The sequence below is a fragment of the Xenopus laevis genome, chromosome 1L, assembly GCF_017654675.1.
Source record: "Xenopus laevis strain J_2021 chromosome 1L, Xenopus_laevis_v10.1, whole genome shotgun sequence".
Taxonomy (NCBI): Eukaryota; Metazoa; Chordata; class Amphibia; order Anura; family Pipidae; genus Xenopus; species Xenopus laevis.
The window spans coordinates 17,691,175-17,704,454 of record NC_054371.1 but is presented as its reverse complement, the minus strand read 5'-3'; the positions used below and the strand labels follow the sequence as shown (position 1 = coordinate 17,704,454).

The window sequence follows — 13,280 nt, the reverse complement described above, 5'->3', positions numbered from 1 at the left end:
TAAAGGAGAAGGTAGAGGAACTCCAGCAGTATTACTGCAAACAACTTTTTATTCCAGGCAGTGGTAAACACAACATGTTTCGGGTTCAAAACCCCTTATCAAGTGAAACAAAGGGCATTGAACATGTTGTGTTTACAACTGCCTGGAATAAAAAGTTGTTTGCAGTAATACTGCTGGAGTTCCTCTTCCTTCTTCTATACTTGGATCATTTGCAGCAGTTGCAGCACAGAGCAACTATTAAGGAATTGGACGCATTCCATTTGGAAAAGCTGTGCCAACCACCATTCCCCTCTTCTATTTGCTTTAGGAACATAAGTGAATGCTCTCCCACCCCTACCTATCCCTTAATGTGTGTCTCAGCAGCAGGAACAAGGTGCCAAGGACCCTTTATACTACCTGATTTTGGATATACACCCTACCCGTGGGCAAATCTAAAGGAATTACAATAGAAAGTATAGTATTTATAGCTACAGTTATAAGTGATCTCCAAAAGAGACATTTAGATCATCTGCCTAATGGTGGATTCCCAACTCTTCTTTTTCACATCAGTTACATCTGAAACACACATGGCATGTCACATATATTATTAATCTATGTATTAGATATTAAAATGATAAAGTATCAAACTATATTCCTAATGTATCTCACAGAAATACCCACACAATTTCCTTTGAAATCGGCACTATACACTGTCTGTGAATTTGTGGAAAGCTGTGTAGCACAGAGAGTTGCCGCCAATCCATTTAATTCTGAAGCAATGAGTTTGCTAGTTTGTACAGTAACCTATTCAGCTCAGCATTAGGTATGTATGTTTGAATTTACCCACTTGTCTCTGACTGGTGAGATACAACTTCCAGTACAGTGTATGTTACACATGATTACTTGTATGTTAGAGTGAAGTCTTCTGAATTCAGAAGGTATTTACTTGTCTCGTGCCATATACACAGCACTGCCTTGATACTAAAAATGAGAGTTTTATTACTACCATAAGGCATCATGGGCAGAGACATACAAATCACTCCTTTATGTTCCTTTGGCAAACTATGTATCCAGAACTGCTGGTTTTATAGCACAGATACAGCCTAATGATTCAGAGCCATATATCCAAACTTGCAGACAGTCTGTTTCCATCTTGTTAGATCTCATCAGTGCAACATATTGGAACATGGCTTCTGAGGGGAGTAGGACTTGGAGAATAGCAATATAGAAAACTGAACCTGGTTAGGGAGAAGAAGCCGAAAAGGAGCCAAAAAAACATTCACAAGCAATTACATGCAACATACAAGCTACTTTCCAAGTTCCAAATCGCATCTATATGCAGCACAACTGCAACTGAGTGACAACAAATTTGAGGGGGAGGTTTTTGTTCAGCTCTGTATCACTGTGTAAGAGGGGCGACTGCTTGCCCAATGGATCAGCTGTTTTGGTGCCTGCCTTGATTTCTGTTGGTACCAGGCTATGTAAAACAGCTAATTAATGGAAGGCAAGAGTCAAGGCTCTTACCCAAATAGAGCCATGAATTACTCCAAGCTACAAAAGAAGATGGACCTGTATAAGTGCAAAGAGTGCGAGTAAAGTGAATACATATGCACAAGATCACCCTACACAGTGTACTCTGGGTGAAGTGTATAGTGGGGTTGTGATGCTGTGGTGGTGGTGGGTCATGGCATCAGGGGTGGGGCTATGACATGGCGATTGGTCGATCACGTCAAACATAGGTAATCATGCACAGTTTTCCTAATTTGGAAAACCAGGTAGGCAGTTTTGACCCGGGCAGCCCTCCAAAAAACCCTAGTTTCTAGTGTATTTTATACCAATTTTAAATAATTCTATTTTGATCTTTGATTTTAGCTCACTTTTACACTATTTGGTGATGACTTTATGTGGAATAGTAATATGAAGAAGATGGACCTGTTGGAGAGAAATGAAGAACGATACATTGTACACTGTGTAGGGTGATCTTATTTGTATGTATGCACTTTACTTGCACTCTTTGCACTTTTTATGAATCATTGATGCACCCTTTTCAGTGGATAATGTACTTATTATTATGGATATATATTTAAAATGTACTATAACTTTGTAAGGTGTGTTAAAATGCAAAGTTTTGTCTCAGCAGATGAACACTGGCAAAGTTTTGCCAGCGAGGACATTTCTTAGCATTACTTTCTTCCTAGCAAACTTTGTTAACAAACTTTCACTTCTATCGATTTAAATATGGAGGGTACATATAGGTCTTTTATATGTTTTTATTAGTGAGTGTTGGTGAAATTGCTGCAAGTGGCCACTTATCATTAAAAATGTCCAAGGAATCAAAATAAAGACAAAAGAGATACTCCCTAGACATGAGTCTCCCCTAAAACAAATATGGCATGAGCTCAAATGGCTAAAATGTTAAAAAATATATATTTAACAGTTTTAATTTTTTTGTTACCCTTTGCATACAGGATATGATGTCACTTACAAAAGAATGTTGAGGATGTAGCTTCATCTTATCAATTTGCTAAATATAACCCGGCGAAACAGACTCTGGTGAAAAGGGTAACGTGTTGGAAAATTTGCACTTTGATATATTTGTGGAGTAACAATCGTTCGCCTGAGCAAAAAGCAGTGAGAACCTTCTCTAGCCCTGAGTTTTATCGCTAGCGAATTGTCCTATGCGCCCCTTAGTTAATTGCGAATGTCCCATGGGAATTAGCATTTTGGTGAATTTTCACTCCAAAAAGCCACCACCCTTTAGTAAATGTGCCCCACTGTGTGTGGTATGTACTAATTTATATGTTTTAATGACTGTAATTATATCTGTATATATCTGTAATTGTATGCTTTATTACACCATTTACTTGCATATCTTTTATGTCTGTACTAATGATGTGGTGTGCAGAGTAACTTTTGTAGTTTTGTACCAGGCCATGTAGCTATAAACACTGCTACTGGCTTTACATGTGATGGTGACAGTTTTTGCTTCTAGAATCCCTCCCAAATTGTGACAGTGCATCTCTCATCCTGGCTAACGATCAGGAGGATCCCCAGTAGCAGCAGCATCAGTAGATCAGTGGGATAAGACATGTCTCTGTCTATGCACTGTGACACATACAGATCATTAATATGGCACAGGGACACTGGCACTTTTATAGCAGCTGCAGTTTAGCCACACAATGTCTCTATGCAAAACATGTTATGTATTACACAAGTTGTAGAACTTTGCTGCATTTACCATCAGAGACAGCAAATAGCCAGGACATATTTATCACTAAAATACATCTATGTGGAAAACATTTACTCCCAGCAGTGTGAGAATTTGCCTTTAATTTAACTTTCTTGGAAAATCCTACAAAGTCAGACTCAGCTCACAGGTTTGTTAAGTTTCATCAGTAATACCAACCTTTCTTGGCAAACTCAGAACCTGGCATGTTTTTAACTGAGGTAAATCCAGCAAACCCATAAACTCCACAGAATTTAGGAGAGACTGGGAAACTGGGATTTTGCAGCACAGTGCCTCCACTTAATGAGAACTGAGGGATACACATCAGAGGGTCCCACTAGAAAATAAAAAAATACAGAGATTTGCAGCAATAATAAACTTTATATAGAAAGAAAGATCTGGAGTTGGCATCAAATAAATATCGCAATCCTTAAATGGGGTCACTCACTCACAGGATTAACTCACTGATTTGATTATGGTTCTTTGAATCTCTCTGAAATGATTTAAACATCATATCAAGTATGCTAAGCATTTAAGCAAAACTTTATTACAGATAAAGTTTATAAGAGAGTAAGTTATACATCACCATTTGAGCAAAGGAAGCAGGAATCTTTATCTGCACCAAGCGACTGGGAGATCCTGATTTAGTCGGCAGAGAAACCTCAAACGGTGCACAAAGGCTTTGGACAGTTTACTCCACAGGAGAGATCTCAGCCAACAAAATGGGGAGCCCTGGTTTTATATTCTCTAATAAACAATGAGCTCAGACATTAAACCACTTGGTCAACAACAGATCTTGCTTCCCATGTGCTCATCAGGAGCTGCCAGGCTTCCAACAAGCACATCCAAAGCAGAGATTTTATCGGTTATTAGTATTTGAGAACATATTCTGCCCTTGGCTATAATAAAGGAAGTTCTTGTGAAAATTTCTAGAAGTCATAATCATATTAGGAACTATTAGGAGTCATACACATATTAGGACATCATTATACAAACAAGCACTAATCACTCCTATCCTCAAAAAACCTTCCCTTGATCCCAGCTCTCCCACTAACTATCGACCGGTCTCCCTTCTTCCATTCGCCTCCAAATTACTAGAAAGGCTTGTTTATAAACGCCTGATCCAGCATCTCACTCACAACTCCCTCCTCGACCCCTTGCAATCTGGCTTCCGCCCATCACACTCGACTGAAACTGCCCTCACCAAAGTAACCAATGATCTACTATTGGCAAAGTCTAAAGGTCATTATTCCATTCTAATCCTTCTAGATCTCTCTGCAGCCTTTGACACAGTTGACCACACACTCCTCCTTGACATTCTACACTCATCTGGCATTCGGGACACTGCTCTTTCATGGTTTACATCTTATCTGTCTGACCGTTCCTTTAAAGTTTCCTTCTCTAACTCTACTTCTACTACTTTCCCACTCTCTGTTGGAGTTCCTCAAGGCTCTGTTCTTGGCCCCCTGCTGTTCTCGCTCTATACAACTTCACTAGGAAAACTCATTCAGTCATTTGGACTTCAGTATCACCTTTATGCTGATGACACCCAACTCTACTTGTCTACTCCTGACCTTTCTAATTCTGTCCTTTCCCAAGTCACAGACTGTCTCTCTGCTGTCTCCTCCTGGATGTCACAGCGCCACCTGAAACTGAACCTTTCTAAAACAGAACTCATTATATTTCCTCCAAGATCTTCCCCTGTCCCTCAGATATCACTCACCGTAAACAACACCACCTTTCATTCCACCACACAGGCACGCTGCCTAGGAGTCATCTTAGACTCTCATCTGTCTTTTTCACCCACACATTCAAACACTTGCAAAATCTTGCCGTATTCAACTGCGCAACATTGCTCGAATACGACCATATCTCAGTTCAGAATCAACTAAAACACTGATTCAGTCTCTCATCATCTCCCGCCTTGATTACTGCAACTTACTCCTCACAGGTATTCCAACAAGTCACCTTTCACAACTCCAATCTGTTCTAAACGCGGCCGCTAGACTCATTCATCTAGCTCGCCGCTCAACATCAGCTGCTCCCATATGTATGTCCCTTCACTGGCTCCCAATCTCTTCTAGAATCAAATTCAAATTACTTACACTCACATTCAAGGCCCTTAACAATGAAACCCCTCCCTATATTTCATCTCTAATCTCCAAATACACTCCTTCACGAAACCTACGCTCTGCTTCTGATCTTCGCCTCACTTCTCCTCTGGTCACTTCTGCCCATTCTCATCTACAAGACTTCTCTCGGGCTTCTGCTTTTCTCTGGAACTCTCTGCCACAAGCTGTCAGACTTTCTCCTTCCTTCCAAACTTTCAAGCGCTCCTTAAAGACCCATCTGTTTAAAGAGGCCTATTCGTTGTACCTTAATTAATCATTGCTGTATCAAAAATGACAAAGTGTTTATATAATCCTAATGTCTCAATTGTACCCTAACCTTTTAGTTTGTAAACCCTATTGTAATCCTTGTCTGTTAGCCACCATTTATTCCCTGTTTGCTATAACTGCAGTAAAGCACTGCGTATCTTGACAGCGCTATATAAATAAATGATGATTGAGTTAAATAGTTCCTTTCCTACAAAGTCGCCTTATACAATATATTCGGTTTAAGAGTTCTTTCCTACAAAGCCGCCTCAAACACAACATTTCTATCAAAGTATTACCCTGAATCACCATTACTAAAACTTCTCTCATTACTCTCACTCTCATAACACAGTCTTTTAAATATATCAGTCCCAAAGTTTAATTCGGGGTGGGAGACTGGTAGCTGCTCTCATGTAGCAGCAATAGGAACCTGCCCTCACACTGAGGCCACACACTTGTTCCTTTGTTTCAAGTCACTTTTTGGTGGGTCACTCACCAGGGTGCTGAAAGTGGCTGGTACACTGGTATTCACAGGCAGCTCTGCAACACTTACACTTTCCAGTGTCACCTCCACCTACAAAATGATACACAAACAATGGGCTACATAGGGGCATTAGACTGTTGCTGGTTATTAACCTCCTGCCTCCTGTTTTAGCCATAGTTATTAGATTCACGGCCCCTCTACATCTAAAACCACACTTTTTTCTGCTATTCATTACCACCTCCTGAAAGCTACAGTGTTAATAATAGTTCACAGCTGATGGGGCTGATTTGTGCAGATGCGATACGGGGGCCCTCCAGCATTCAAATAAATAAATCTCATCCTTAGTAGAAAATGTTTACCAACTGGTCGCTCATCAAATTCACATTATTTCCTATTGTAGCCACTGTGCCATTGAACCCAGCCAACTCTTTATTATGGGCTTTATTGCTGGAACTCAACAACAGACTCTTTCATAACCGAGTTTCACAGAAGTCCCTTCAGGTACACTCCCTTCCCAGTATTTAATGTATTTACTTCTCTGAAGACACGGATAGTGGTGGAAATTACTCACATTTAGGTTCAAGTATTTCTGTCTCATGTTTAATAGCCCTTCATCCAGGCATCATATCTTCATATTCTTTGTTTGTGGGTAGAGATGCACCGAATCCATTATTTTGGATTTGGCCCAACCACCGAACCGAATCTGACCCCTAATTTGCATATGCAAATTAGGGGTGGGATGGGGAAAACATTTTTTACTTCCTTGTTTTGTGACAAAAAGTCGGATGATTTCCCTCCCCACTCCTAATTTGCATATGGATTCGGATTCGGTTCAGCCGGGCAGAAGGATTCGGCCGAATCTGAATCCTGCTGAAAAAGGCCGAATCCTGGCCGAATCCCGAACCAAATCCTAGATTTGGTGTATCCCTACTTGTGGGACTGTTCAAGAATTACAGGGCATAGCTTGGTAATGTCATGACTGTTCTTTAAGATTTTATGTATTGTAAACCCTAAAGTATCTCTTGCTGAGTATAGTAATCCCACCATGACACTCTCCTGCCCTCTAAATAAAAAGTATTATATTGATTCTTTGTGACTACATTAACCAAAGAGTAAGTAACAAGAAAAGGTACATTTCTTTGATGCCTTGTTCATTATTATTACTATATATTACAGTGGTATAACAAGATTTTACCTGACCCCACAGCAAATTAATTTTATGGCCCCCAACATATCCAGAGGTTTTGCTGTTTTACCAGTATATGTTGAAATGATTTATTATTTGGGCCTCATGGGGCCCTGTATACTTCCTAGGTCCCCCTGCAGCACAAGGTCTGCTTCCTCTGAAGTTACACTTCTAATATTTTACAATAATATTTTCATGAATCGTTTCATGACATTAAAATAAAAGAGCCAATGTAAACAATATAACATATACCAGCTCTCCCTATACCATTGCACAAATATTAAAGGGGTTAAAAAGTCAAAGATAAAAATTATTGTTTGTTTAGACCAAATGAAGTAAATTTGCAATATAGACATTAAAAAAAATCTCTGATGTTTTATAATTTTTTTCTCACATCTCATCATTATTGCCTGACAACTTCCCTGCTTGCAGCTTCTCCTACTCATTTTGGCTGCCAATAGACAGAACGCTGCTGTGTATGTTTGTACCTGCTGATACTATCTTGCAAATTTGAATGATGTGGAAATTAGGTGGATGTATACATACCTCCCCCTGCCACCCCTCTGTTTAAAGAGCTACTCCTTATCTCACAGCCTAACAGGCAACAGCTGGGAAGGGAGGGGTTTGTTCATACAGACACTTCTCAGTGAATAGCTGATTTGATTTATGTTATATTCAGATGAGAAGAAATTAGAATGTGACTTTCATTTTAAAGTCATAAAAATAACAAAAACAAAACTGTATTTCATAATTAAAACAACATGTAAAAGTATTATATATTCAGCACAAGCCCTATTCATTAACCCTTTAGTTTTCTTTTTTTATGAATTTAAATACACATATGCTTTGTAAAGTATCCCTGATAATTCAGTTGCATTTTAAGGTGGCCATAAACAGGCCGATAAAAGATGCCGACAGGCCGAGTCGGCAGCTTATTGGCCCGTGTATGGGGCCCCCCGACGGGTTTCCCCGATCGAGATCTTGCCGAAAGTCGCCAGATCTTGATCGGAAGGGACTAAAAATCCCGTCTGATGGCGGCCACATCTGTTCGCTGGGCCCACGATCGGATCAGCCCGATATTGCCCACCTCAAGCTGGGCATATCGAGGAGAGATCCGCTCGTTTGGGGACATCGCCAAACGAGTGGATCTCTCCATGTATGGCCACCTTTATTGTGTATGGGTAATATAGTATAAAGTACAGAGTATGAAGTCAACAATCTTCTGGTACAGTGAGTCCTGAGTTATGTTTTAGTCTGATCTGCATTCAAGCTGAAAGAGGAAGGTTTTTGTTCAGCTCTGTATCACTGTGTGAGAGGGAACCAACCATACTGCAGACAATAATAATCTGCTGCATCTTCTGCTTCCATTCTGCTGATTGTAAGAGTGAAATCAATTTCAGACCCACTGCCGCTGATCCGCTCTGGGGTCCCTGTGTGTCGGGTGCTTGCAGCATAGATCAGCAGCTTTGGTACCTGCCCTGATTTCTGTTGGAACCAGGCTAACCAATTATTTGCTTTGCTGTTAGTAATATTGCTACTGGCTTTACATGTGATGGTGACAGTTTCTCCTGGTGACATTGCGACATAATCTGGAGACTGAGTCATCACAATCTGCCCATAGGAACCTGTAAAAGTATCAGAGAAAATGGAAATTGTTAATTTAGTTGTATAATACTTTACTTATTTTTGCATCTTAAAATCACTCATAGTATGTGAATGTAAAATGAACAACGTAATAAAAGGAACAATCTCTGACCCTGGCTAAAGATCAGGAGGATCCCCAGTAGCAGCAGCAGCAGTAGATCAGTGGGATAAGACATGTCTCTATCTATGCACTGTGACACATACAGATCATTAATATGGCACAGGGACACTGGCACTTTTATAGCAGCTGCAGTTTAGCCACACAATGTCTCTATGCAAAACACCAACCAACATCCCTCTCACATCACTGACACCAGGGCCGGACTGGGAGTTAAAAGCAGCCCTGGCAAAAACTGTGAAGCAGCCCACATACATACATCTGCCAGGCAATAATCCCTAAACATAAAGACTTTGCACTGTAAAGTGTATGGTGCGCAGTGAAGTACTCCTAATCTGCTGTGCCACATTCTTGCTCACTTAAGTGTATAGCAAATATGTAACTGCTGTACAGCTCTTCTTGACAGCACTCTGAGTATTAAAAATGCTACTTTGTCCCATAGTCCTTAGACACTTGCAATAAAACTAACTCAGTTTACATTTAACAAATGTTTTGCAAGGTATATATTATTTATTGCAGGAATTTAGTTTATTCATCAGAACAGAGAATGTATTTCTATTTGTGCTATTTCTCACAATGGCTGCCAAAGTTCGCCATAAAGTAAAGGGGCTCAGTTCAAAGTTCTCCAAAAACTTGAAATTATCTAAAATAGAAAGGAATGGTGAATGTCTACTGCATTTTTTAAACTATAATGCCTTCACCATCTTCCTTCATACAGGGCCACATAGCCAGTAGACAACATTATTAAACTTGAAAAACTTACAGAAGTGGCATATAGAGTGTAGTAAATAGAAGCACAGTATAGCTCCACTATTTGAATAAGGACTGTGGCCCTACAGGCCTTACAATTTTGCTGAATTCTTATAGTTGAACACCACAGGCTAAAGGACTGCAAATTTGCAATATCATACAGGCTTTTAAAAACTCTCAGAAAACACAGCAATAAATGTAGAAATAATCACCAGTACCATAAAATTGTAAAGAATTCTGCCCAAGGCTAAATCTTTTGCTAAAAGAAAATGCAGGAACATTTCCCTCCACCTCCAGCAGCCGCTTATAGAACAGAGAGGACCCGTGCAGCCCATTTACCCTATAAGCAGAGAGGCCCTTCAGGCAATTTCCCGAATTCACAGATGGCCAGTCCGGGCCTGACTGACATTTTACGGTGGGTGATGGTCGGTTGCACCTAAACAAAATGCAACAAGTTGCAGAACTGTGCTCCATATAAGAATACTTGTAGAATTACTGGATGAAGATCAATTATTAATAAAAAAAAAGAAATTGAAAATAAGAAGAATAGCATATGCTTTTGCAAGTACAGTATGTAAAGTGCAGTTTTAGACTTTTTTTTAGCCAGAATGCAGTTTTTTCCCACCAATTCCAGTAGCAATTCCAGCCACACAAAGCAGTTTTGTCTTCTAAAATTATGGGTGGTGAATCCTAATGTGTGCAATTGTACTTCCATTTGACACAAATCAAATTCAATGCCACAACATTTTCAAAGCCTGAATTTCATCATTTCTCAGCATCAAAATAATACCTGCACTATTGTGTTTAAGGGCCACTGCACATATTGATACTCTGGAAACTCTGGAGCGACTATCAGCTTTTGTTTTCAATATACACACACTTGAGAGTGATTCCTTACAGGAAGTTTGATGGATTCACCATGGCCAAACACAACTATACGGCAGTGCCAGGAGCAGCTTTGGATACAAGTGTCAATAGTAGGCAACTCACTCAAGACTCACCAGGCTATACAGCATAACTCCCAACATTTTGGGAATAGAAAGAGGAGAAAAAGATTCGCCACACTCCATGCGCCAACAATTTTTGTGGCCATATTTACAAAATTTGGCAGGTTAAGAAAGTTTGAACACATTTCTGTGGTTTTTATGTGTTATTACAGTTTTGCTAATAAAGGTGAATCGCCCTGAGCTGCAAGCCATAGTTTCCCCAAGAGACCTGCTTATCTTAAATTGCTACAATTGTCTCTTTGCTTATCCTAAATTGTTACAAATGTATCTAAGTTCACCTGTCATGTATTCTGGGCTCTTTGCTAAAAGCCAATTACGTTTTAGAAACTTTGTATCTTTTAGTGCAGTGTCTGTTTAGTGCAGGAGACCCAAGATAAAGTCGGGATATTTCAGTAGGAAACCCGGGACTGCGGGTTGAGCTGTCAAAATCAGTACTGTCCCGTGAAAAAACAGGACAGTTAGGAGGTTTTATAAAGGGCTTATGTCTGGAATTATGTCTGGAATTATGAATACATGAATAAAGATTGTTTTTAAGAAATTCAGAGTTGCCACTTGAGCACAATTTTGAGCACAGTCGCCATGTTTAATCCCACAATGCAGATTTCTTTCCCAGAATTGCAGTTACAAAGGGGACAATGTTTGTTAATTCAATTGCGTTGCACCTCCCGCAGTTGCATCCAATTTACTAATACTAATGTATCTGGGCATGTGCTTTGTTACAATTTGAATGCAGTTGTGCCAAATATTTTCAAAATCTGATGTTGCCATTCTGCTTAAGAGATGAGATAACCGGTAAGTTGTATTTGATCAATTTCAGTGAGCTTTCAGTTTTCTTTCCAGACAGAGGAGAAACTGCACACAGACACCATGCTTATCAGTATGAGATCAGTATGAGAGCTCACCAATTCATATACTTATCTTAACATCAGCCTGACATCATTTCCGGGGTTTGCTGATATCATTTCTGGTGTTAGGAGGGGATCCCTAAGGTCCACCGGGGCTGCTGTCCAGGCCCACCTCCGGAACCCCCTGGCCCCCCTGCTGCGCCACCAAGTGTGTGTGTGCACTCGCACTCTGTTTTTCCGGCATTTGTGGTAGGAAGGAGCCAGCAAATCATGGATCTGGGTGCAGATCTGGGCCGCGGGCCTACAAGAGCCGAGAGACCACTGTGTTTTTTCCTGGTATCTGACCCTGCCTGGAGCTACTGTCTCTATTGATCTGCCAGTAATTCCAGGGTTCTCACAGCAGGTTGAGTCTATAGACTTACTCCCAGTACATACAGGTTCACTTATTAAAGAGCAATTTTTTTTTTTAAATCTCTTTTATTTTCACATTTTAATGAACATGTACAGTCATCAGTTGTATATTCCTAAACTAGCAATATATAAGTTTAGGATGACCATATGAGTTACAACTTTAACCTTACACGTTAAGGAAAAGAACATTAATAACAAGAAACAAAGTAAAGAACAAAAAAAAAATTAAATTAAAAAAAAAAACTAACCCAGCCGGTACATTTCTCTTAACCTGAAATTTTCTCCATTTACAATTTGGATGTGCAGTAATTCTGCCACGGGGACCATATTTCTGTATTTTTATCCATTTGGTCTGTTAATAAAGCATTTAAGTGTAATAAATGTTGTGTAACGTTTATTCTTCCTTCTAACTCACGTGTCCCAATAGTGTTTTGCAACAATTGTTTTGCTAGATTGATCCTAGCTGCTGTTAAGATCTGAGACAGGAGTTTATTGTGGGATTAATTTAACTGTTTAGTAGGGAGTGTTAGCAAGGCTAAGTAAATATCTTTCTGTATTGTTTTCTGAAATACTGTATGGATTATTCTAAAGACGTCTTCTCAATGTGCAGTTGCTACTGGGCATGTCTACCAAGCACGTTGGTGGCAAGGAAGGATTTATTTTGTGCTGGCCGTATTGGGGAAGATCTTGGAGATGGAGTACCATATTGAATTCCATTCCGTTTGAGAGATCTCCTGTCTCACATCGAAGAGCATTTTTTAACAGCACATCAAATTGGTATCTTCAGGGCTCTGACTTCAGAAACAATGTAGGAAAAAGCCAGCCGATTAACAGACCTAGAGGAGACAATTGTATTTGTTGACTTTTCTCAAGAGTCAGAGCCAGAAGAAACAAAAATGGATAAACACACCCTGCTTTCAATTACAGTTACAGATAATTTTTCCTTTCATTATACTAATAGCACTAGGGTTCAAATTACCCTATTAACCATGCATTGATATGAATAAGAGACCAGAATATGAATAGGAGAGGACCTGAATAGAAAGATGAGTAATAAAAAGTAGCAATAATAATAGATGTGTAGCTTTATAGAGCATTTGTTTTTTTTATGGGGTCAGTGACCCCCATTTGAAAGCTGGAAGAATTCAGAAGAAAAAGGCAAATAACTCTAAAACTATATATATAAAAAAATAATGAAGACCAATTGAAAAGTTGCTTATAATTGGCCATCCTATGACATACTAAACGATAACTT

General features: G+C 39.6%; 2 gene segments (V, D, J or C); both read right to left on the bottom strand.

Moving 5' to 3' along the window:
* The window catches only part of LOC108697575, a 321,745-nt gene that overhangs the window by 301,658 nt on the left and 6,807 nt on the right, over positions 1-13,280 (bottom strand).
* Positions 8,433-9,267, bottom strand: LOC108705651. The segment is given in 2 exon segments: positions 8,433-8,875; positions 9,007-9,267. Coding segments are annotated over 2 exon segments (387 nt in total).